General features: G+C 41.8%; 1 protein-coding gene and 1 long non-coding RNA gene across 10 annotated transcripts; one reads left to right on the top strand and one right to left on the bottom strand.

Moving 5' to 3' along the window:
* Positions 1-5,013: 5,013 nt before the first annotated feature.
* nap1l4a (nucleosome assembly protein 1-like 4a) lies at positions 5,014-16,401 on the bottom strand. 9 transcript variants are annotated; one of them, XR_004794830.2, is made up of 16 exons: positions 15,795-15,906; positions 15,285-15,322; positions 14,833-14,905; positions 13,815-13,959; positions 13,196-13,282; positions 12,640-12,774; positions 12,468-12,539; positions 12,227-12,366; positions 11,858-12,003; positions 9,408-9,427; positions 9,190-9,309; positions 9,025-9,060; positions 8,793-8,849; positions 7,744-7,778; positions 7,476-7,511; positions 5,014-7,354 (listed from the first exon to the last, which is right to left on the bottom strand). XR_004794830.2 is itself a non-coding variant. In XM_035642510.2 (15 exons), exons 2-15 carry the CDS (start codon positions 15,298-15,300, stop codon positions 7,316-7,318), a joined length of 1,122 nt encoding a protein of 373 aa, XP_035498403.1. In that variant the 5' UTR covers positions 15,301-15,322; positions 16,284-16,401; the 3' UTR covers positions 5,014-7,315. The 9 variants fall into 9 exon arrangements, 6 of the variants coding, with proteins under 6 accessions (XP_035498403.1, XP_035498405.1, XP_035498400.1 ...); XR_004794829.2 differs by lacking the exon at positions 7,744-7,778 and adding an exon at positions 7,620-7,743; XR_004794828.2 differs by lacking the exons at positions 7,476-7,511; positions 7,744-7,778 and adding an exon at positions 7,620-7,743.
* LOC118315312 lies at positions 16,386-24,140 on the top strand. Its single transcript, XR_004794831.2, has 2 exons — positions 16,386-16,513; positions 23,863-24,140. It is a non-coding gene; the product is annotated as an uncharacterized LOC118315312 (long non-coding RNA).
* The last annotated feature ends 1,130 nt before the right edge of the window (positions 24,141-25,270 follow it).

The raw sequence follows: 25,270 nt of genomic DNA, 5'->3' as shown, positions 1-25,270 counted from the left end.
AAAAGCATAATGACAAGGGGGGAAAGATGAAGCCGTCGGAACAACTTTGGTTGTGGTCAGCCGGCCAAGTGTTGGACTTTTTCTGATTGGTCGTTGCTCTTTCAAAATGATTTCATTATGTAATTAGGGAGTGCAACGTGTGTCTGTTGAATTCTCTGATATTCCTGGGTCAGGTAACGAATGGATGGTTGTCGAGTTCTGTCTATCTACTGTAGAAAGATCTGAATGCTTGTTGCCGGAGCGTGAATAGCTAAGGTGGAAACTATTGGAAATTTCTGTTGACATTTTTACTAACTTCAACAGAAGTTCTGAAGGAGTAGATCCCTGGGTTTCCTTTTTTTTTTTAGCAAAAATTTGTTAGCAATGCCAGCACAAAATTTTCACAAATAAATTTGGACCGGCTGATGGAGCTAGATAAAAGTTAACAGATCATCACAAAGGTGTTATAATTTAGTCCGACCAAACGAAATGTATTTCTGACTTTACACACAAAACCACAATTGTAAACCTCATGGTGGTGCTACAGGAAAGTCACGAGATCAGAAAAATCATGAGGATTCATCCTCTGGGGATCAGGAATGACTGTAAAAAAAACAACTATATTAAAGGTGTAGTTGTTGAGACATTTCAATCTGGACAAAATTGGTGCACTCAGAGCCCCGGGTCATGTCTCTGTCATTCACAGAGCAAATGCTGCTGAAATGAAAGACAACAACTTCAGCTTGCTTCATGCAGCAGCTCATAGACAAAAAGAAACATTAAAATGTCTCAAAGTTAGACATGTCCACGGTCAGTCCTTAGAGTGTTCAACGCTGAGAGTTCTTGTGTCAACGCCACCAGTAACATTATCAGATCTAAGAGGTAATGGGCTCTTTATCACACTGCCAGTTCAGCTCATTGAGCTCTGAGCACCGGCCCGGCGTCAGCAGCATAAAGCACCTCTCTATTCCCTCCTTTCTCTGGAACTCAATCTGGCTCCGATCACTTCCGACCGGGAGGGGACGATACAAAAGGCCCCACACAGACAGACTCATTCACACACACACACACACACACACACACACACACACACACGTAGAAGAGCTGCCAAAAGCACCTTGGGGCCAAGAGTGGGATGACGGGTGCAGCTGCATTAGTGAGGAAGGTCTGAAGAAGACTGCGCCCTTTACACTCCTGCTGGATGAAGATGAGACGATGGAAGGAGGCATCATTCAGGGATAATCCCAGCAGTTTTTCAATACGTTCCTTTGTTCTGCTGCTCTGGACATGTGCACAGCGATCATCTCCTAACTGTTCTCTTCCATATGTGTTGTTGATACAGTTGACCATCCCCGCTGTCCGTCCATCCAGGCACATTCGCACTTGTCAAAACATCAAACAGCCAGGAAGCATACAGCGAAGGTCATGAGAGCACAGAGGATAAAGACTGACTGTATTCTCTCTCTTCATTCTCCTGTTTTCTTAAGAGACTCAGACCAGTTGATATCTCTGTGAGCGCTCTGCTCGGGTTCACAGATTTCAGTGTGCCTCAATCTTAAAATCACCTTTCCATCAGTGCAGGGTGCGAATGGCTCTACGTCGAGGTTTGCTTGTGGTCTATATTTCTAAATACAAAAATATTCCTCACAATGTAGCTTCGGGAAGTAAAAGACACACTGCTTTACCTATTTGCCTTTTCTAAATAAAGATAGAATCTCTTGCAATACTCTGGAGATACAACTGTCTGGCCGTGTCATTTTGCAGGCTACCATTTACAGTGCATTGTGAACTAGTCCTTAATTGCACATCAATCCACACGGGAAAAATAAACATGTTTAGGAATGTACTGAATACTGATTGACTGGACAAAGTTAGGGGCACACAACTGCGAATATAGGGTTTCACGATTCACACTACATGTCAGGAGAAAAACCAAGCCATGAAGTTCAAAGAACTCTCTGTAGACCTCTGTAATAAAAATGTATGGAGTGCCAGAGGTCAGGGCAAGGGTACGAAAGCATTTCTAAAGCTTTGAGTGTTACTTGGAGCACAGGGGCCTCAATAATTGTGAAGCTGACAGAGTGTGCAACCATCGGGACTGGTGCAACCGGACCAAACTCAACAACCAGACAAGAAGGGGGTGAGGGGGGAGGGGCCTTGGCCAGGCAGGTATCCAAGAACCCAAGAGTCACTTTAACAGAGCTTCAGAAGTCCTCTGCAGAGATTGTAGAACCCTCCGAGAGAATGACCAACTCAGCAGCAGTCCATCATTCATGCCTTTATGGTAGAGTGACTAGACCAAGGCCACATTGGTCTTCTCTCCAAACAGCCAGGACGAGCCGGATGGGGAGATGAAGATGAACTGGCTGCGAGCCAACCTCTTTAAATAGTCTTGTGAGTGTGCAGCCTCTCGATCCTCCTCGTTTGCTTGCTTTCTTTCGTACTTCTATTTCTCTGATTCGCTAAATCTGAACAGCCAATCAGAGTCAATCTATTTCATTAGCTGTTTCCAACGCTGATTCAACATGTTGATGAGGCAGAAAAGCAGCTTATCCACAACCAACAAATTCGACGGTGCGGAACACACCACCACAAATTGGACTACCGACATTCAGACAAGTTCCGACAGCCGGCAATTGCTTTGGTGTGCTTTGGTGTGAGTGGCCCATATCACATCTGCGGAGACATCTGAATATTGAAGTTTACTGACGCTTCCCATACAAGGAGCTTGATCTACCACAGAGAATAGTATACTGCCCAAATCCAGGAGAACAAAGCTTGTAGGGATGAATCAATTTATTTATTAGGTTAACTAAGAAGACTTGACACTGTAATTGCTGCCGTAGTAATGAACAAGGGGTCCTGATACATTTGCAAGAATGTTCGCCATTGAAAATCATTTTCTACAACACAAAATAATATGCTAAAAGTGAAGGGGTCTGAATATTTTCCTAAGCAGATGCGTGTTATACTCAAGGTATACCTAGCAAATTTAGATATCAATTTTCAGTACAAACCAAAAGCCAGTGAGTGTACTGCACCATTTCCCCGGCCTTGATAGCACAAAAGTGAGTGTTCAGACACAATAGGACTCCTTGTTACAGTGAGGCAATCCTCAAACCCCCACACAGCAGCCCGAAGCATGAATAAAGTCTTGTTCAAGTGCATAGAGCAAAATCCCCAAAATTACAGAAAGAGAGGGATTTCAGTCTGTGGTTTGTCTGCTGTGTAGCATTCACTGCTGCCAACTCGCTCCCTCCAAACATCAAAACCCCTGATCCTTGTTGTCTTGGTAGCAACTTTACTGATGCTAAATGCAGTATTTTGATCTTAGCATTGACAGTACCTGTCTCAACATCTCGATCAAATGCGGACTTCTGTTTTTCCCACATGTTCTCACCACCGTTCCCGTGAAGACAAAGTTTGAACACACAGACGTTAAGTGTTACTGGACAAGGTGATAAGAAAGAGCCCGTCTTTCATCACTCAGCAGAAATCCCTGGGTTGTGTCGCCATCCTCCTTCAGAAACTTGGCCAATGCCATTATCCAATATCTCCCACAATGCATTACAAGGGTCTCACAGAGAAACATGCATGCTTTCCCATATCTGCAATCCAGAATTCCAGACATTCTGGTCGCCTCGCCCGATGCCGGACGGACCGTAAGCGAATTCCTTCCCGGCCTGGATACCACCCTGCCCTCACCATCGTGGTTGCTGAGGCAACAGAGGCTCTCAGTTCAGCCCCGCTGACGCGGACGCCGTGCCTGCATGCTTCGCTCTAAGCTCTTGCTAATCATTTGCAAATTTGTCGCCTGACGCCTAATGGGAAAGTCAATGCATGTGGCTATTCAGCGTCCTGTCACACTGCGCTGTTGACAGCATGTGCATTAAACCGAGGAAAGTTCCCTGCACGCAAAGTCTCTCAGCAGCAATAGAAATGACACGAGTCAGTCAGTCGAGAGCCGTCTGTTACTGACAAGTACCCTGCAGCTCCACGGGAGCAGCTGGGGACCAAGTGCATTGCTCAACGGGCCATTCTCCGAGCGGATGTGTTGAAATGTCACATCGGGTAAAGTAGGCTATATGAGGAAACAGAGGAATTAATGATGGCCGAGTTCAATTCAGCAGTGTCAGGGTCCTTGTATTAACTTAATAGAGCCAGTAATTATTAGCAACACGTGGCTTTCCAAAGGTCTAGTACAATTCTATGAAAAAGGCCACCGGGGGCGAGTTTTTAACGGAAAAAAAGGACGACTCGATTTTACGGCACAAAGGAACTGCGTCGTCCATTGCGTAACCAAGACAGAAGAGAATAGTGTGAACTGACTGAAAAACAAGTCGACCTCACAAGACAAGAGGAATCGCGCAGATGAGGACGTGGAAGTGATAAAACAAAGAGTGGACCTCAGACGGTCATTCCCTCCGTGGAGGCTTTAAAAATGACAAAGAACTCTATATCAGTAAGTAACACAATATTATTATTACCGGACATTTAACTCCAGGTTATTTGTTCAAATTGGGACAGTAGCCAGTCCGCTGGCATTGTGTGGGCCGTGATGCTCACACTGCCGATAGAAGCCAGAAAACAAAGTAGGAGCTTCAGTGTACGTACTTTCTTCTTCATTATCTCCAAAGTTCCATTGACAACTTCCCCCGGGAGCTCTGAGGAAAAGTAGGTGCGTCCTTAATGGCGTCTTGCTCCTGCACTGTATTCACGACAGTGACCAGGCAATAAAAGAAAAACTGGAACCGCTAGGGGCCCGAAAGTTGCCTTTAAGTTAAAAAAAATCAAGAATGAAACTTCTTTCATAGCCCTCTACTAAATGAAAACAATGGAAACATCTTTCCTCATAAATCATGAACTTCTCATTTTGTGGACATACAGTCTGTAACCTGCGACGAGGAGTTGCAGGCTACAGACTGTGCTTTGTTTAAAGGGCCAACCAATCAAAACGGTCAGGAACAACCCCTCTACACTACCGTTGAATCCACAGACAAGACAAACACACCAAGAACAGAAACACACGCGATATTTCCATGTCGCACAACTTTAATAGAATATTTTAACTAACTCTGTACAAATTGAAAAGAAATATTGCGCAAGTAACAAATTGTGAATAAGAACCAGCTAAGGCCATTGCTAGCACACGGTTGATGGCGTTAACGTTGGCGTATCTTTCTCGAGCGAGCGTGGGATGGGTTTGGCGGACTGTAGTCCAGGTATCCAGTCACAAAAACAGCGACAATATAATGTTCAGTTTACAATATTGTTGCCGTTTATCGTTCCACCACCGCCCCCCAAACCCATCCCTTCGTCTTCTTGTGGAAACGTTGCGATTGGACACCACACAGCCAATCAGGATTGACCTACGGTTGGTTGGTTTTCTGACACAAATATAACTTCGTGCCCTGTTGAGCGAGCGTGCAGGCAAACTTGAGCGCGCACAGAGTTTAGAGGCTGAGACGGAGAAGGAGACAATGCGAGTGTGATGTGCTCTGACAGTGCAGAGCCAGAGTTTCCGTGTATTTGAATAAAACTGCATGATAGGGGTTATTATTGCACGTTAATATGGATAACGTTAAACATGCAAATACATTTACTGAGCACAGAATAGATCTTTACTCGCTCAAACGAAATTATTTTTTGGCTTGCATTTCATTTCTATTCTAAATGAAATGCAAGCGCTCCGTTGCTGAAGTTGATCACTCAGGAAAGAGACACAAATGCAACGCCATACGCGGTCCGATGTGGTAGATTTGAAGTTGTCAACCGTGGCTGAGAGATCTGTCCAACAAGATCTACAATCGTTCTTTGTACAAAGAGAGAGAGAGGGGGTAGATATTATTTCGCTGTTCCTGCTATCGATGACCAGCCACCAGGCAGAGGGGTCCGACGAAACGGCCAAAATCCAGGAGCAGGTATATAAAATACATTGGCAACCTCTGCTATTTCGTTTTGCACAGACATTCTACTGAATCATCAGACAGTATGAGAAATATTTATATTTTCTGAAACAACTTTAAACGCTGATTACACTGTGTTAATGACAATTGGCAAACAATTTAATAAAAGAGGTGTTTCGTCTTTCATTTTTGGCTTCTTGGCAACAAAATGTACATTTAATCCGGACATCCTGCAACCCGTCCCATCACTGACTCTAAATTAAATTTGTTAATACACATAGTGGGAGACCACCTTCCTACTGGGGGAGTAATCTCAAGACTTTTGGAAACCACTGCATTTTATAAACCGAGAAAAGGTTGAGTGTCCACCACTGTGACTGCTTAGGATTAAAATATTTATCAAACTACACGTTTCTCGTCCTCGTCTTCATTTCATAAAATCTGTGTAAGTTTGTTAGCCAAGTTAAAAGAGCATTTGAGGCAAACAAGGAAGATTTCTATGAGGTTATATCTGAGGTATAACCACACACAACCGTCTGATATTGATTAAGTGTGTTACAGTGTCCACTCAAGTGCTCAGTTTAAATGCTTGTTAAACCCAGGACACCTGGGCAGAAGTGAGCGGTATTAATGGAGAACACAGCTCCTCGACGTTTCAAAATGTATTTTGATCATTGAAAAACAAAAACATGTACTAGGCAGTATTCACGTTTCGTTGACCCGCTGAGCCCAAATAACGTTTAAGCCGATGAAAAGGCTGCGTCTTAGAGACCCCAAAATACACCACTTCGTACAGCTGCATGACACCAGAATAAATAGTCCAATGACATGACAATGAACATTTAAAACATGTAAATTAAATTCAAAATGATACATTTCATGTCTCTTAAAAAAAACAACACCATAACAAAAAACAAAAACAAAACAAAACACTTCAGCAACCCCAGTGAAAGATTAAGTCAACCTTGTTCAGCAGTTTCCTGGTTAGCTATCACTTCTCTTGTTGGCATTAAAAAACCCTGAGTAACTGATTTATTTCCTTTAAGCTTAAAGTTGGGATCCATTCCTCTCCTAACTTTTATTTTTTTTTAAACAGATGATGTTCTGAGTTTTTTTTGGCAGTAGTAACTTACTCCACCTTACCAAAGAAGAAGAAGCCCGTCTCTGTGCGATACCGTGGGCATTTCAGTTAGAGTCAAGTCACTTCCTGCTTTGAGTTTGAATGAAGCCAAATGAAAAGGGGTGAGATGGGCGCAAGACAAAAGAAAAAGAAGTCATGCACAGAGTAAAAACGCAATATGGGTTGCGTTTTATTGCGTTCAGGTGAGAGTTCATAAAAAGGGCTGAGCCTGTAAGAGTAGGAGGACTTGCTGATTGGATAAGAACTAAATTGACTGGCAGCAGGTCTCCGCCTCCCATGATCACTGTGGTTACTGCGGTTTGCATTCGGCCGGCTGGGGCTGTTCTTTCTGCGGGGACCAAAGAGAGAAACCTGATTAGAAAATAATTAGACAGATGTAATGAAGCCAGTGAGCATTAACTAGCAAATAGAAGCTAAAAAAGAAAGCAGACGCTAGAAAATTAAACTACCTGCTTTGGTACAGCGAAGGGAACAATGTTAGAAACCTGGGATGGGACAACAGGAGGAAAAACAAATAGATGGAGAGAGGAAAGACAGGACAGGAGGAACAGAAGCTGAATCTACCAAGGATATGAGTTAAGAGTCTTAAACACCTGGGACTACTGGAGAATCAAGGGTGTAGAGAAAAGGAGAGGCAGCCAGAAAAAAATTAACCACAGCCAACGGATGGAGACAGTGTACAATGAATGTGGGACGCCGTCCTTATTTCTCCCTTACCTAGAAATGCATGGGGTGAGAATGATTGATTATGCCTGTAATGGAGGGGAGATCCAGGGGAGGGAGAGACAACAATATGCACAAGTTTAACAGTCACATTGAGAAATGACAAGTGAGCACAGTGAAACATTGGTGGAGTTGGGGGAAATTGGCACCAACAAATTCCTGAAGCAAAATACATAAAGGACAGCAGGTACCACGAGGGGAAAACTCATTCATAGACACAGCAGCATTGTTGTCTACTCCCCCCTGCTTACAGGACACGGCGTGCACACTCACTCCCCATCACACTGGAGGATATTCAGTTCAACTCTAACAAAATGAAAAGGTTCCTTTCCCTTACATAACATTTTGCAGAAAAAGAGAGAGCACAAAACACAAACACCTCTTAAACAAGGTTCTATATGTTGGAATGTGAAGCAATTTACATGTATTTAAGAGTGTTTTGTTGCCCAGAACCTTTGGACTTGTTTCTATGTAATTGACGTGGGACAAATTTCCCGGGAAAATCCCAACGGATGAGCAGCTCTCTTACACTCTACTACAGCCGCAACAGGCTGAAACATGAGCTAACGTGATTACGACTGGCTGGATGCACCACATCAACTCCCACATACACACTCCACGAAAGTCAAAACTATAGTCTTAGATGGGTAGATCTCCACGTTTTATTTTAAGGGATGTGCCACCGCTGGTTAAATATAGTCTATAATCTCAAATATATTTAAACCATTATAACGTAACTTTAGTTCCCTCATCCATCACCATGATGCTGCTCAATTATGTTCAGTCGGGTGCATCCCGTAGGCCCAAGATGATCAAATTTATGGATCATATGTCTGAGCTGCTGATGGAAATTGAAGGAACACTCTCACTATCATGGAACAGGGACTGTTCAAACTGCAAGCCTGAATTAAACAGAGTTTAACACAGTTCACTGTACAGGTGTGTTCTCATGTAGTGGTGTGCTTTTAGGGTGGATGCGAACCATTAACCCTGGTTTTTAAATGTGCAGTTTTATTGAAAACTTTGAAAATATTAAAACTGACCTTGGAGTCAAAGTCTCCCTCATCATCATCGTCATCATCACCTTCCTCGTCCTGCTCCTGATACACAAATACAAAATCATTCTAAGAAATGCATAACAGCCTGAAGAAAAAAATACATGTAAGAGGGATGGGTATAATTGTACGGTTTAAGTCCTGTGTGAACAGCAATGACCAGACGTCCGGTATTTTACATAAAATGCTCTGTTTTATGAGTGAAAGTGGCACCACTAACCTCTTCATCTCCTTCTTCCAGCTCCTCCTCTTCAAACTGCAATGAAAACAATAAAAGCGAGATTGAAAATGTGCCCGACAGTCATGACAAGTTTAGCTCATATGTCTGGAAGAACTGGGGGTTTTCTGTGTAAGTAAGTATGCGCGTCAGAGGAAATTCACTTACGCTCTCGTCATCTTCCAGGGCCTCTCCGGTGAAATACAGCACTGCTCTGGGAATTATTCTCTCGCGGAAGAAGTGACCAATCTCAAAGTCTGTGGCTAGAGTGAACTCAGAGTCTTCATCCTATAAACAACAAGAACACAGAGACCGTTTTAAAACACAATATCCAATATAATAAGATGGATGTTGAGTTTATGAAGAATGAGTTATGTTTCACTCACCATTTCTCCATCTGGTGAAACTGTAAAGGGAAAAGATATATAAAAATTTGGCACCTCAACACAATGCGTCACAATGGTGATATTAAGTGGGAAAATGGGATTTCAATTAGCACATTCTTTAAAAAAAAAGTATTACCAGTTCACCCAACTGTCACTTTCAGACATTACATTTTTTATGACGGAGACCGCCGTTGCATTAGCTGCAAGTCAACCAACATCCAAAACCCTTTTATAGCAAAAGACTTTGCTTATTATAAATGAGGTCAGACCACAGAGGCAGTGACAGGCTGTTAGCAAACAGCTGTGCTCCTCCACCACAACCACGTCAGTTGACTGACTACAGGTGACATCATCCTCTACTTCCTCCTCTTTCAACAATACAGTATTGAATCACTTTCTCACACTTAAAAGATGTTCTCACTTGTATGGGCACAGAAACATGCCAGTCCACTGTATCGCCATTGACGTAAAAAGCAGGATCAATATGAGATTAATTTCAGAGTATGGTGACTGCATGTGCAAATTAATTTCACCTGGTGAGAGAAGGGTGAACTTTGCCATCTGTGTATTCACAAATTCTTTGAGTTAATCAAGACAATTAGTTTACACTAATGGTACTGGTACTTCACTTCTCTGGTGTCGGGTGTATTTTCAATCAAGTCCCAGAATCAAATAACTTCACACATTCATGTAAAATAAATCGAAACTAAGATGTCAGTCAAAAGCATTCTTTCAAATGATTGTAGCGTACAATTACCACAGACGATAAAGGTGTTTGAGGCTCATATGAATATCACCGTTTGACATTCTTATGTTGTTTTTTTGTTTTTTTAGAGTAAACTTGTCAGAGCTCTGTGGTGAACTAACTATGTAATGGAGACACCATTTTTAAATTACCCATTTCTTTGCATTCTCCATTTCTTGGTGCTTATCTGCTGACATACAGTGAAGATCTGCAACAAGCCAATACTTGTCCGGTTGATTTATTAGCATTTCTCTGGATTGAACAGTGGAGGGGTGTGCAACAAATAAATCACTGTTGTGCTTAGCTGTTGGACAGAAGAGAGTATAGAGAAGAGGTAAAACCGTTGAACTAAAATGCTCTTCCTGTGAGAATCAATGTAGATATGAAAAGTTGTGTTCATATTGTTTGGCTAAAGTTAAAAAAAGACCAAGAACCAATTACTTCAATAATTCAGCGGTGAATCATCAAAACCAATATTTTCTGTTCTTATCTAATAATGTCCCAGCTCAATAAAAATAACAAATCTTGTTCACATATCTGTGGACTGTACAGCAGCTCACTCATGTTCAGTCATGGTGTGCGTTCACATTATAAATCACGTGATGGCTTATTCACTAATTGACATCCAGGCCCTGGAGCTCCACACCTTAACACACTTGACAAAGAGCTATTTATACTCACCAGTCATGACAGAACCAGTAAGACAAACATTTGCTCAGCCAATGACTGTTCAGGTCATTTTTCAAAGTCAGAATAAGCCCGGGCATGTCTGACAGGTAAGTTGACTGTACGCAGAAGACAATACAGTCTTTAATTTTTAATCATACTGCTCCAGTGATGCAGAATTATTAACTTTGAGATAAATTGACTTAATGGATCCATCACTATTATTCATCTACTAATCAAATGACCAAAGGCAATCAAACTGGAAACAACCTCACACACCTTTGAGGGCAGCTCAAAGGTGAGAATATTAAACTAACAATGAACTTAATTTTATAAATGTACCTTTATTCATCCTTTTCAAGCTCTCTTGAAAGATTACGTATTCGTAATTTTAAATGGAGACCAGTAATCTGTGCGTCTTAAGACTGTGGCTAGAAAGAGAGAGCTTTTTTCCAATGGTCTCACAACTCATATTCTAGGTCAGTGATATTTATATACTTATTCACTGGCTGTTAAGCACCACGTCAGCTCTCTAAGCTGGAAAATAATGGTAAAACCAAAGTTGGTGTGAGCACGACTTTGTGTATAAAGTCCAACATCCCTGAGCAACCGAAATGCCACCTACTGCTGAGTGACTGGATAATATCAACACAGTAAGAGTTTGGCGCCCTCTGCCGCCGAGCTAAGTTCAATGCAGTGACAGTGAAACCACATGACATGCATGTCAACATGTTGCCACAAAGCCTTCGGGCAAACTATGACATGTTAACTGTCAAGCAGTGTGGCTTACATGTGTTTTACTTGTGTTTTATTTGTGTGCCTCTTCCTCTCATACCTTTCAATAATTTCTGGGTTTGCTCAAGGATTCACATGTCTACACATCTAACAGAGCAAAAGCTATAAATTCAAATGGCTACTTGAACATAAAAGACATGAATAAGTTGCTGAAAAAGGAGTAGAATTGCTTTGAAGGTGACATTCTGACCCACTAAGCGAAAGCCACAAGATCTTGTATGTGTTTATTTGTGTGCGTTCTCACCTTTAACAGGATTAAAGAAGTTGAAGAAAGAGTCGTTGGGGACCTGCTTCGTAACTGTGCGGACAGTGCCACGGCCTTTATGCTTCTGCTTCTTCTTAATAGTTTTCACTGTCACATCCTTCCCCTTATGCCAATCTATCTGACAGCTAGAGAGAGGAGGTGTGAAGAGAAGGGAGAGTCCAAAGAAAGCAAGGACACAAAAAGGTGAAGGTTAAAAGAAGTGCCAAGAGGAGGCTGATGTGTGGGATGTAAATATAGAAATAGTAAACAGAAATGTTTTACAAACACAAAATAGCTATTTTTCTTTACAACTCAACATCATGCATGTCCCACAGTTTAACAGGCATGTTTGTGTGCTCTGGATCTCACCCTTCACAATCAATGATCTCTGGCCCCTCAAACGAGAAAGGTTCTGAAGCATCAGGCTCTGATTTCATCTTGTAGACTTTAGTGAGGACTGCATTGTTGAAGTAGCCATTGGACTCAAAGTGAAACTCTAATGTGAAACTCTGCGAGAGAAAGAGCAAGATAGATAAATTCCACTAAGATTAGAACTAGTTTGCCAATTTGGAATGATTTCAATTCATTAAGGCCTCATATTGACACTGACCATTGGCTGTCCTGGCTCAGAAAACTTGACTTGAATATCTTTCAGGTGCTTGAGGATGGGCTCGTCATGCTCCTGGTGGGATATTAAAAGACAGGTCAACGACTTGGAACACTTTTCAGAAGGGTGAAATGTTTATGACGCTCAAACGAGAGGATGAATCACTCCAATGTACCTGTAGCATGTCACTGAGCATGTCCACACTCTTGAATATGGTGAGCCAGAACTCGGGAATGCCTTTTGGGTCTTCTTCTGGCTTGGCTTCCTCTTTCTTTGCATCCTCAATAGCAGCTTTTTCCTTCACTTCCTCCTGCAAGCAGCGAGCAGAGCACCCATCAAAATTCAATGTGTACAAATCTTTTCAATTAGGGTTGTTAAGCTTTAAGATCCTTTACAAAACATAGATACTGTGTACAAAGCAATCAAACACACAAAAGGTAACAGCGACACTGGACAGTCACACTAAAAAGTCAAAGAGTATTTTTCTTTACTGAAAAGAAAAAAAGATCCCTGAAGTTCTTGCATTAATTTCTTCATCAACTATGGCGAGAAAATGTCATGAATAAAAAAGTCACAACTCCAGATGTTATTCTTTGTCATATTCGTAGTGTTGTAGAGATTTAGGTGTCATGTTGATTTTAAAAGTTCTATCTTTTGCCTCGAAAAACAAGAAAAGGTCAGCTTTGGGGAGAGTGATCAAACTCTGTAGACAAAATCAAAGTTGTACTTACAGCTAGCTCTTCTTCTTCCTCTCTGTCACTGTGCCACTCACACTCCTCGTCTGTGGGTTCCACTGTTCCTTTGATAATATCTCGTCTCTGTGACACACACACATTACAACAAAGTCATCAAGGTTAGAGAGTGATTTTGGAATATGAGGGTGAACTATCCTGTATAACCAAGTAATCGTTTGAAAGGCTGTATTATTTTTTCAGCTAGCATGCTGAAATCAACACCGTTTGAGAACAAGATATGGTGGCACGCACGGGCACACACACACACGCGCACACGCAGACAGTTAAACAGGTGCAGCAGGATTACAGCTGTCAGTCTTCCGGTGACTGAGAATGGCTGTGACTGACTCTGGAAATAGCCTTAACTGACAAAAGAACAGTTGACTACTCGTAGTAGCAGTTTTTTTAATATTGCACCAAGGATGAGAACTCGCTGACCTCAGGTCTAAGCAGAGAGACATACCAGCCGTTAGTGCAGGGAATGACACAAGGGATTCTTAAAGATTTAATTTTCGCTTGCTCTTTTTGCATGAACATAAGGAATGCAGATTCTATACATCTAGTGTGACAGTCAAGTACAGTAAAATAAGTTTTGTTATAAAAACCTTAACCGTACCTTGTCAAACAGTGGCTGGTAGAGAGCAGCGTACTTCCTCTCGAGCTCATGGACTTCCTCATAGAACTTAGCCTCTATGCTGGCACACTGCACCTGTAGCCTTTTCAAGGCATGCACTCGCCTCTTCACTACTTTGGGAAGCATGCTATGAGAGAAGAGAAACATGACAACCAATCTTAATTTAAACCATTTGAGTTAGTTCATTAACTTTGTTGTTTATCGCTCAAGTAATTCATACACAAACATGAATCTTTTTTTAATGCTTAAGATTGCTCAACCTAGGGGGTTTGGGAAACACCAAAGGTTTTATGAGATTTAAATAGGATTTTGTTAATGTTGGGGTGTCTGCAGTGATTTTGTATCATTTAACTACACAAAATCAATAGTCTCATTCCTCAACTTTCTCTTAGGAGAAAGTCAATCATCTTAAGGTTTTTTTACGTGTGAAAGATTTTGTCAGATTTCAACATAAGAATAATTCACTGTATTGAACCTCAACTGTAAAATTTATATCTGACTTACATACATTTGATTAAGTAGTCACATATCACATTTTTATCACAACAACCACAAGATATCAAGGTCAATCTTAGCACATGTACACCTCACCAGTCACCAACTTGGGTAAAACAATACTGTCTTTACGCTGCATGGAAGTTGTTGCAATTGCAATTTTTTGCTGGTAGATGACAATTATGTCAATATGCAACTATGGCCACAACGTTTTCATCTACGAATGACCAATATATTTCCACTGGTAGTAAATAATATCAAAGCTACAAAGGGACATATAAACATGAATGCAACATATATGAACTTCATCACTAATAGGGTTTTTTACAAATAGTATATTAGATGGGTTTAAGTTTATAAAAAGGTAAACAGCTAAATAGGATGAGAGGGAAAAGCAGTCACCTTTTTGCACTATTGCCATCTTAAGTTGTCCAGCAGCCAATGACAAACTTTCCATTTTTCCAAATACACCTTAACAAAAACTATATATAACATCTACACTGACCTTTCCAAGAAGTGGAAGCTGACAGGTCTGTCCATTTGCCCACCTGGATTTTGCACCCCTTGATCCCCTTTACCTGCCAAACAAAAGAAAAAACAGATTGCAAGTGTATCTTTCATATTATCATGAGACAAATCACAGAGTTAAAAACTGAGCAGTGCTGTTTTAGCAGCGCCACAACATACAATAGTGACACAAAATCTGTACAGCAGCCTTCACATATGTGTTTTGGGGGTGACAACTGCAAAGTTCAGCTTACGTGAGTGGTACTGATTTGTTAAATTTGTATTCGTATTGGTTGTATATATTACATAATAACATAAACCTATGTCTATTGTCCTCATTACACAGATGTAAACATGGTTATTGAACATTAAAGACTGAGTCAAAACAGATGAACAATCATTTTTCTCACTATGGTAAGTTGAAAATATAAAACTACATTTTGTCTTTACCTTTGCTGGCGTCCATTACCAAGTGGCAACTCCTTCCTCTGTAAGAAGCAGATCGACTATGTTAGACATACTACTTATTATAGGCAATGGCAGGAATGGCATGAGTTGCTAGTGACCATCTACAACGTGAATGTGGGAAAAAAAAAAACGAGCGATCGTGTCGATTGTATTTCATGCTTGTGAAGGGTTTCGTCATGACATCGCCTCGCGTCGTCAGGATTAACGCTGCCAATGTAAAAACCCACGAGTTTACTTTGGGTGCATGCTGAAACATGTGTCAGGCGTGTGTTCACTCACTGATCCACACCTACACTGGTGTTGAGCAAGCGCAGGCCGATGACGCACTGACATGCTAATGGCAGCCGGGCTAGGCTACGGCAGCCACAAGCTAGCAGCTAGCTCTCGCCATGTATACACACAAGGCAAACGGGCCGTCGCCGATTCAGACAGCGACAGGGGGGCGACTGATAACACATTATCGCACGGATCTACACGTCGGCATCGGCTTACCGGGGATGTACAGACTGATTACCACCCAGTATGGGCGGTGCCAAAAGAAAAATCTGACAGCAGCTAACCGGGCCAGCTAGCATGCTAGCAGGCAAGAAAATACCGAGACAACGTGCTGTGAACAATGCTTACAGCCGGGGTGAAGGTTAACGCGCAACATCAAAGCAGCCCCACCTACTCGCACAAACTGTGTGGAAATAAATGATCCGAGTGAAAGACTGACGCAACTACGATACGCCCTTTGATCGTGAGGATACAACGTCAACGTAAAGGCTGCTAATCTACAGCTAGCCGCGTTCACCAAGCTAGTAGCAGCTAGCTACCGTTAGCTCGCGGGTTGATAAGAGAGTGAGAGCAAAAGTTTTGGGGGAGACAGTTCGCCAGCGGTCAGTCAGAACATTGACATAGCCACCGGAGTTACTGGTTTGTGTCGTAACGTTGGAGCAGATGCTCACATTGTTGAAACCGCCGCGGTGTTGGGGCTCTTACCTCTGGCTGAGCGGAACTCTCGCTGGTCGCCTCTCACGCGTCCTCGCTTCAACCACCACGCGCGAGCGACACACGCGCTACAGCAGCCCGGGCATGTGATTGGACAGCCGGCAGAAGGAGGGGCACGGTGCTGCGTTCAAGTGCTGTGTTGCAAAAATCAGTGGTCTTGGTTTTGCTCAATAGCCCCTGCTTTGTCAAACAAGCAAAAAAAACCAAAAACTCATCAAAAAGTATGTATTTGCACAATCAAACATGATCTCAAAACTGTTTGCCCTTTAATCAAACATCAGATCTTGACAAAAGATTTGTTTTTATTTTTTTAATCTTTGGAGATTCTTACGGTGGCCCTCAGCGCTCACAGAATGCAAATAGACAAAACACGAGCAAATTAAGAAAACATCTTGACCAATTTGACAACACATGCGCAACACATCAAAGAAAAGCGCAGCAAATAGGCCGCAACGAAACGGAAGTGTTTCTAGAGGACACTTAAAAGTGATGCGCACGTCAGGACACGCTTGTTGTTGTTGTTGTTGTTGTTGTTGTCGTCGTCGTCGCGGATTTTGACTCACCAGCGCTGTTACAGTTCTCTTTCCATCAATGGTGTTAGAAGATAAAAAGTAAAGTGTTTTTGATTCATTTTAACATTGTTGTGTCCTCTGGAAACACTTCCGTTTCGTTGCGGCCTATTTGCAGCGCTTTTCCTTGTGCAGCTGTGAGCTCTCAGGGCCACCGTAGATTCTCAATCATCCATGTCATAGTTATAGCCCTGGCATTATAGTTATCCAAAAGGGCGCTGAATCAGGAGAAACTGGACTTGGTAGTATAGATTCTTGGTTTTTGTTTGTTTGTTTTTTGGTTCTTTATTGAAGAGTCCTCATATATGTGAAACTCATGTACAACAGTTTGTCATTATTGTCTTGTCCAATTCACTGTGACTGCTGAGGTCCACCCAAGTGTTACTCGAGTGTGAATGTGGTCTGCCCAAGTGGCCCTCTAGTCGGCTAAAATATGCCTTTGGGAAGCCCGAGTACCCTTGTGTGTACAGTCTGATTTAGGATGTATGGACAAAACATTTGTATTTGTCTTGTCAAACCACTGAAATCTTCAATGGTAATTATCACAATCCTAATAGCATTTTTTTTAAATCACCTGTATAATACGTCTATATAATAAATCTAATTGCATATAATAAAATATATTATAATTCAAAATCGCACCAATAAAGTCCACATGGATGCATACATCATAACCACAACTTATAAGCCATATTGGGCACTTTTCTGTCATATGGTCATACTGATTTATAGGAGCAGGTCTCGATATGACAGAATAACATCCAGCCTTATTAAATATGGGGTTCAAACTGCAACTTGTAACAGATTTTTGTCTAATGATGCATGTTTTGAGTGCTCCAGACTGTTTAGACCACAAGAGGGCTTCATACATCTGTGCTTCATGGTAGACACTGACGCTAGCAGTTTCTGTACCCTGAGAGAGGTTCTTATATATATTATACTTACCAATGTAGCAATTATTAATTAGTCAACAGCCGATGTGTGTGTGTGTGTTGTGGTGATTGTGGGGTTTTATTCTTCATATTTTGTTCCCCACCAGCACATGTGAAAGAGTCAACTATATATGATTGTGTTCACTCTGCAAAGACACATTTGACCATGGAGGTGTCTGCCAAATTTTGTACACATAAACAAACAAACAAACAAACACACACACACACACACACGCACACACACACAAATATCCATTAGAAAGAAACAAAAAAGAAATATACATTTATACTTTCTGACATATTTCTTAGTATTGTATAGTAGAAGTTCAAATCTCTTTACAACATTTGAAAATACATAGGATTACTGTACAGTTAAATCATAAATGATTTTGTGATTGTACAACTACAGTAGGAACTTTGATGGTATGCAGAGAAGAGTATGATTAATCATGTTGCTGAGAAAAATGCTCCATTTTATCCAACTTTCGAAAATGGCTTCAAGAACATTCTGTATCATAAAACGACACATCACTTGCACTATACGTGAAGACGTGAAGTCATATTTGATGAAAGGCATCAACAGGCACTGGTAGTCAGTGTTTGCGCGAATGAGGCAGTAGGACGGAGATATCATTTACCTGCTTTGTCACATAACATCAGTGTTGTGTTTAGTGGATCCGAGAGAAGAGAGGGAGATTTTAAATGCATGCGACAGGAAGGTTTCAACATGGGAACTGGTAGTTGCTTTGAGTCATTTTCTGTCACCATCCACAAATGGACAAGACTCATTTGCTTTTCTTCCCCTGTCATTAGAAATCACATCTCAAAATAAGAAAATCCACAGCCCTTTTAAACATCTCATTTATTCAGAAATACACTTTTGAAAATGTTCTGCTTAAAGGGCACAGGGCATGTCACAAGACTTAATCAGCGGTGATCATGTACAGTATCCAACCGATTCACCATTAACTTAGTTTTTCTGTCGGAAATTTGCTTTTTGTGGAAATAGTCCACGGAGGAACAGACGGATAAAACACTAAAATTGCGTTTGCTATCAACCATAATGTAGACGACACAGTTGAGGGGAAGTGACAGCATCTGGCCCCTCGGGGTATGACTGTGGTGACCAGGCTTTGTGCCTGTCACAGTGTGACATTTACCAGCAGGGTCTGTACTCACAGAGGAAATCAAATGTGATTGTGTAGCATTTGTGGATGATTCGGAGACCTAGAAACATGTGCGCAGTAATCGCTATTTTTCGGAAAAATATATGGCTGCGGTAATGTCATATGAAGTGGAACCTGTGGCTAAGTCTGCGGAGGAGCTCATTGTGCAGCCTCGCCTCAATGCAACACGCATCCTTGAATTAAAACTAGTAAATAGAAAGACATGAACGACTTTGAATTTGGCTATTTGTAAGCTGCACTTTAAAACCTCCGCCCATCAGCGAGTCAACTCCAGGACTACACCCATCCTCAGACTTGTCTGGTCAAAGGCCCTGCCCGGCTGTGTGCGTGCCTGTGTTATTGTGTGATAGTGCAAGTGCTCTGTACAAAAAAAGGATACAAGATTAATTCTTATCACACGTCTGTCAGATTGGCTGATAGCCGCCAGACCTTCATACGCTGTGTGTACAATCAATATCATCATCTGTGTATCTATCGCTGAAGAAGCGATACAGAGTGGATGTTCAGAAGTGAAATTCACTGATTCCAGTGAGAGTTGTTGGAGCAGGAAGGTGTCTCAGAGAACATCAGAGAAGAAGTGAGATTTATTATCCAGCAGTTTTTTGGTTCCTGTTTTTTATCTCTCCCAGTCGCTGCCGGAGGCCGACATTTACTGGTGTATCTTAAAACAATAAGAGCACTTTGTCAGTGCCCGGCCCCCGCAGCCTTAAATCTTCCTGATTGTCTCTGGTTGCTCTGGTTTGTTTCCACAAGCCAAAAAAATGTTTGTTGCCGGGTGTGATTGTGTTCGACAGTTTCCAAAGTAGTTTGTCTACGTGCTCGAACAGGTCCTTGTGATGGTGAATAGAAATTCCTTTTGTATATAATTGTCTTCACATTTCCACACATTGATTCGTCAGTTTCCCCGCATTGATTGTTTGGATGTGGAAATGCATGGCACAGGCAGATCTGGACAATCTGTGTATCATTTAAAAGCTCTTTAATCAATATTTTCACCTTTGGAAAGACAAATGCACATTTCGCGGCCTATATTGGTCATAATGTGGAATCAGAGAGGTTTGGACTGTTTTTTTTGTGTGTACTTACTTGTTTCAATTGCCTTAAACACACACACACACACACACACACACACACACACACACACACACACCGAACACGAAGTGAAGAAAAGAATTGACCTCCTGAAAGCAGATGTCATGATAGCTCTTGTCTCTCCGTTGATTGAACACGTGGCGACTGTGTCTCCGCCAGCGCTTCTCATCCCACTGGGGTATTGGTTTTGTGAATGAAGTGGCCAAACTCCCAGATGGCAGTATTGATATGGCCGGACGACAGGGACGTGTTTACAAGCCGTCCTGCCCTTGCATCTCCTGTCGTCCATTAAGCCCCTCTCCTCCTAACGCATGGGTAATGGCCTATCTGTACACCATAATCAGACAGACAGTCTCACTCACACACACACACACACACACACACTCACACACACACACACACACACACACACACACACACACACACACACACACACACACACACACACACACACACACACACACACACACACACACACACACACACACACACACACACACACACACACACACACACACACACGGCTAGCTGTCACATTGACCCAGCTGCAGCCATTATTCACAGGAGGAGGTCTCATATTGTGTGTTTGTGTGTGTGTTTGTTGGGGTGTGAAAAATGGCAAGCGGAACTACCAAATGACGTCTGAGGTGGCTGCGACAGCGCGCCCTGCATGTGTGACAAATTCAGCAGAGCCATCGGTCCAACGGCAGGCTGAATTCTCTGTTCATGCTTTGCGGGATTTGAGTGCAATTTACTTTCATCTGCACCGATAAGCAATTTCTATCATGCCAACTTGTTTGTATTTGTCTGTTGTCTTCCATGCTAACTGTCATTCTGATTCTACAAGGACAGCAAAACCTTTTAGCTCATAACACCTACTATGGCACGCTCACACACACACACGCACACAAAATGGCAGACTCATTGACATTTTGTCAAAATGACAATATGTAAATGAGTGGTGACGGTTGTTTTTTCCCTACAATTTCAGTATCAAAGATTTGACAATGACAACCAAACAGAGTTTATTCAGATCCTGACAGCTTAGGATGTTATGCCAAGGGCACGCTTACTTTCATGTTTAATCATTTTTGTGTAATAAAATCAATAAAATCAACAGAGAATAATTTCTCGTCTGAAATTTTGTCACCAAATATACTAATTATTGTTTAAAAGAAAATGACATATATAACATTGGGTTATGTGTGCATACTTATTGTTCAGCCTAAATTTGTCTGAGCCCACCCCAGCTGACATTGGGCAAGGGCGGGCTTCACCCTGGACAGGTCGCCAACGTATCGCACAGAGAGAAACAACCATTCATACTCAATTTAGAGTCACCAATTAACCTCGCCTCAATCTGCATGTCTTTTATGAAGTGCCCGAAAGATGATACATTTTTTTCATCACGCGTTAACAAGATCTGTGTATTGGATGCACAAGTTGTTATCATAAAAAAAAGGATAATGGAATATAATTCAATATGCTCCTCTTTCCTGGAGCTTACCGCACTTCAGATGCACACACTCACCCCAAATTGGAGAGTGAATCAAGTTTTCATCATCATATGATTCAATTCTTGCTGCTCTGGTATATTAACACAGGAGTTTCGCAATAGAAATCATGTGCTGCATATGTCTTTGTGTTTAAACAGCCTCTCATGCTAAATACTTTGTTCGAATGCCCTAAAGACAAGCAGTGACCAAGAGGTTTTTATTTTATTTAAGCATTAGAATTGTCTCTGACTTTCCTGAATGTCTTGACATCTTGACTCCCCACAAGAGTAAAAAAAACATGATGTTATTTGGGGCCTTCTTAATGTTATGATAGAAATATAAAACATTAAATTATTGAATCCAATTCTAGAGAAAACATTATGTCTTATTACCTTGTACTGAATATTTTCCAAACGTTCTGCATATGGACCATGAAGTGACCTCATAAGGACAGCGCCGAAAACATTTTGTCTTGCGTGCAGCCCGAGATCTGCTTCTGATGATTCAATCTGAGGACGAGGACAGTGAGGTTTGAGCTTTCCAAGTGCTGCCTGTGTACTGGGATGGACACCACAGTCACCTTATTTATGCTTTATGCTTTTTGCTTAGTGCTGGCACGAAGACAGTCGTTTCGCGGCGCTGTGACATGCGGTACATTTCGACCATTTGACATTTTGCAACCGGTGCAGCTCACATGATGCAGAGGTGCAGAGGTGATGTATTTATACTTTTGGTGAAAATAGAGTCTTTGATTGTGTGTTGACGACTAATGTCAAATGTCACACCAGGTCTATTCAAACCATGAGCAGCAATCACCGGACTTCTGCACGACAACTACACACGACACACTTGTGGTCCTGTGCGCAACCAAGTGGTCGAAACAGGATGTTATTCACCTATAGATCAGGCATGCATTGCAATTACATTCCCTGATATCCAACTTTTGGGACAAAAATACTGTTTTCATTGCTTTCAACACTTTTAAAATGCTTAAATGTAGAATTGTGACTGTGATTGTATTTTTGCTTTAATATAATGATTCAAGAAACCTTGAAAAAGAAGATCTACATCTCTAATTGTAATGAGCAACTGTCACACATAAAAAAACATGGTTTAAACATGCAGGGTATAGTCATATGACTGGCAGAACACGCAGCGAAACCACAGGTGGGGTTTATCTGAGGCTCCTGCTCGATTTTTGTCATGACCTGCCGCAGCTTGGCCATGCAGGCTGCGGGATGTCAGGGGCCCATTAAGGAAAGGTAAATCTAATTTGGAGTCTCTCCAGCCTCAGTGCTGTGTGTCACTGCTGGAGGGGGAATGGGCGATGTTATAGCGTCATTACGCCGTTTCTGTGACTCCAACCCAGGGCGAATGATTGGATAAGAGTTTAACACGGGGGCTTAGACTACTTATTGTACAAGCAGGTTAATGTTTCTGGACACACGGGGAGGTCAGAGATGAGGAGTGCTGAATCGTGGCTCCTTTGGACTTGTGGCAGTTCTTAGCAAGAGCACAACACGTCTGAGCAAATCAACATAGGGAATGGAAAGGGAATGACTTCTGTCCTCAAAGCAAACGTAGAAATCTTGTCATAGTTAAATATGTCCTGTCACAAAGCATGGATTTTTCGATCACTCATTGTAGCTCGAGAGCCAGAAGTAAACCCTTTTGTGCTATTTGTGACCAGATAGTTCTCAGACCACTTAGAGTGATTGATGGGAATCATTTTTGAATAACAACTCATTTGATTTTTTTTTTTTTAACCTGCTGGGGGGCACACACACACACACACACACACACACACACACACACACACACACACACACACACACACACACACACACACACACACACACACACACACACACACACACACTATGTGTATGCATCCGGACCACAATCAGAGTTATCAGATATGACATTCAGAAAAACACAAGCTGCTGGAGAAACAAAGAGCAAGAGAGAGGCGCAGCACGTGTAGCCTAAAGCACTGAGGATGTGTGGTAGAAAAGCTCAGACGAATCGCTGAACCACCGCTTCTCTTTGCTGCTCTTAGAATGACCTGGCCGGGAAATTTAAATACACAATTGCATTTCGATTTGATTCCTCACATATCCATGTTTGCGTGCATCGCTTGACAGGAAGGAGACTAAAAGATCAATTTGGTCTCATCCTTGATTTAAAAACTCTTCAGTCAACTTCCAGTCAAATTGTAGGAATGTCTTTAAATCGCCTTTGCACACCGTGTTAACTATTGTATTCCTTGGGTTGTTGGTCTTCTCGTCACACAGCTTGTATCTGCCGGCCACCGTAGCACCAGCGTGATGACGGCAGTTGACCAGTGAGCGTCAATCCCTCAGCCACTCGCCCACCCCAGGGACACTTTAACGCCGCCGCTGTCAAATTACACGAGAGAGAAGCACCGGAGGAGCACTCTGTCTGATTAGTCATCCTGCTCAGCAGCTGTATTTTGACACATGCACAAACAATCACGGTCATCGCCAGTCCCAGATGCTCACAGGCTCAGAGAGAGAGAGAGAGAGAGATAACAATAAAGTTATATTCTGAACTGTGTTTTCGTCTAAGTAGGCTTCTCATACAAAATGATCACAATTTGATTTCGCATCAACATGATTGCAACTTAACGTGATGATCATCTTGTCTTTGTTGAAGCACAAGTATTTTCCACAGGTGTCAGGAAGAACGCCACAAATCTCTAAGATTCTGCTGAGGACGAACACAATTCCCTTACTTGTGCATGTTGATGATAATGTTGAAGAATATTGTCAAATATTGAAGTCTACAATCGCCCATAGACGGATGTTCAACTGTGTTGGGTTCTGTTGACTTTGTCTAAATATTTGCTAATATAATACAATATAGTATTTAAGAGTAACCTGAAGAAAATCTTTTGACCACTACTGGTGCCGTAGAGCAGTTTTCCAAGTGCAGAATTTTTTTTAAAATAGGTAGAACTTCCACTGGGGTTAAATGGATGTTGCTTGTGAGGTAGTCCAGAATGAATGGGAGCCTGCGCTATAACTCCAAAATGTTATGCCAAGAGGTGATTTTCTTTATGTTTTCCATATAAAGGGTAAAGACAATAAGTATGGTTCCATTAGATTAGATTTGCACCTTTTCAATCGTACTGTAATACCTTTCGTTTGTGACGTCATGCACCACAAGACACCGAGCCAAGCAACTTTAGTTTCAGCAGAGCCCGTTTTTTTCCTGCCAGAGTGGAATATGGTTATCAACAGCACCATGATCAGTTAGAAGAAACTACAAGTTAGATGCATCATTATCAAACTTCAAATGAATCACAAATCGTATTTGTGACTTGTCAAAGTAAACGAGAAATCTAGTGCGGTGTAAAACACGTTGACGTTAATCACAAGGGACCGTCAGTCAAACTTAATCAGACGTCGTTCAGATGGATAAGGCATCTCAGCTGCAAATTTTACTTTTTCCTCAACATGGAATTCAATTTTGGTGAATTTTTTAGGTGACAACTAAGAGCATTCAGTCAATAAGCAGACACAATGGTAAATAGACTGTATTTAAATATCACTTTCTTAGTCTTATAAATCACTCAAATGCACATTTATGCATACACACAAAGTTTGTGAGGGTATGGTCAGTCATGCACTGAGCGCTGCAAGCCAACATGTTCATTTTATGGATGTTTACCCAAAATTA

Source organism: Scophthalmus maximus, chromosome 7 (assembly GCF_022379125.1).
Source record: "Scophthalmus maximus strain ysfricsl-2021 chromosome 7, ASM2237912v1, whole genome shotgun sequence".
Lineage (NCBI taxonomy): Eukaryota > Metazoa > Chordata > Actinopteri > Pleuronectiformes > Scophthalmidae > Scophthalmus > Scophthalmus maximus.
The sequence above is the reverse complement of the archived record's forward strand: the minus strand, read 5'-3'. Positions and strand labels throughout refer to the sequence as shown.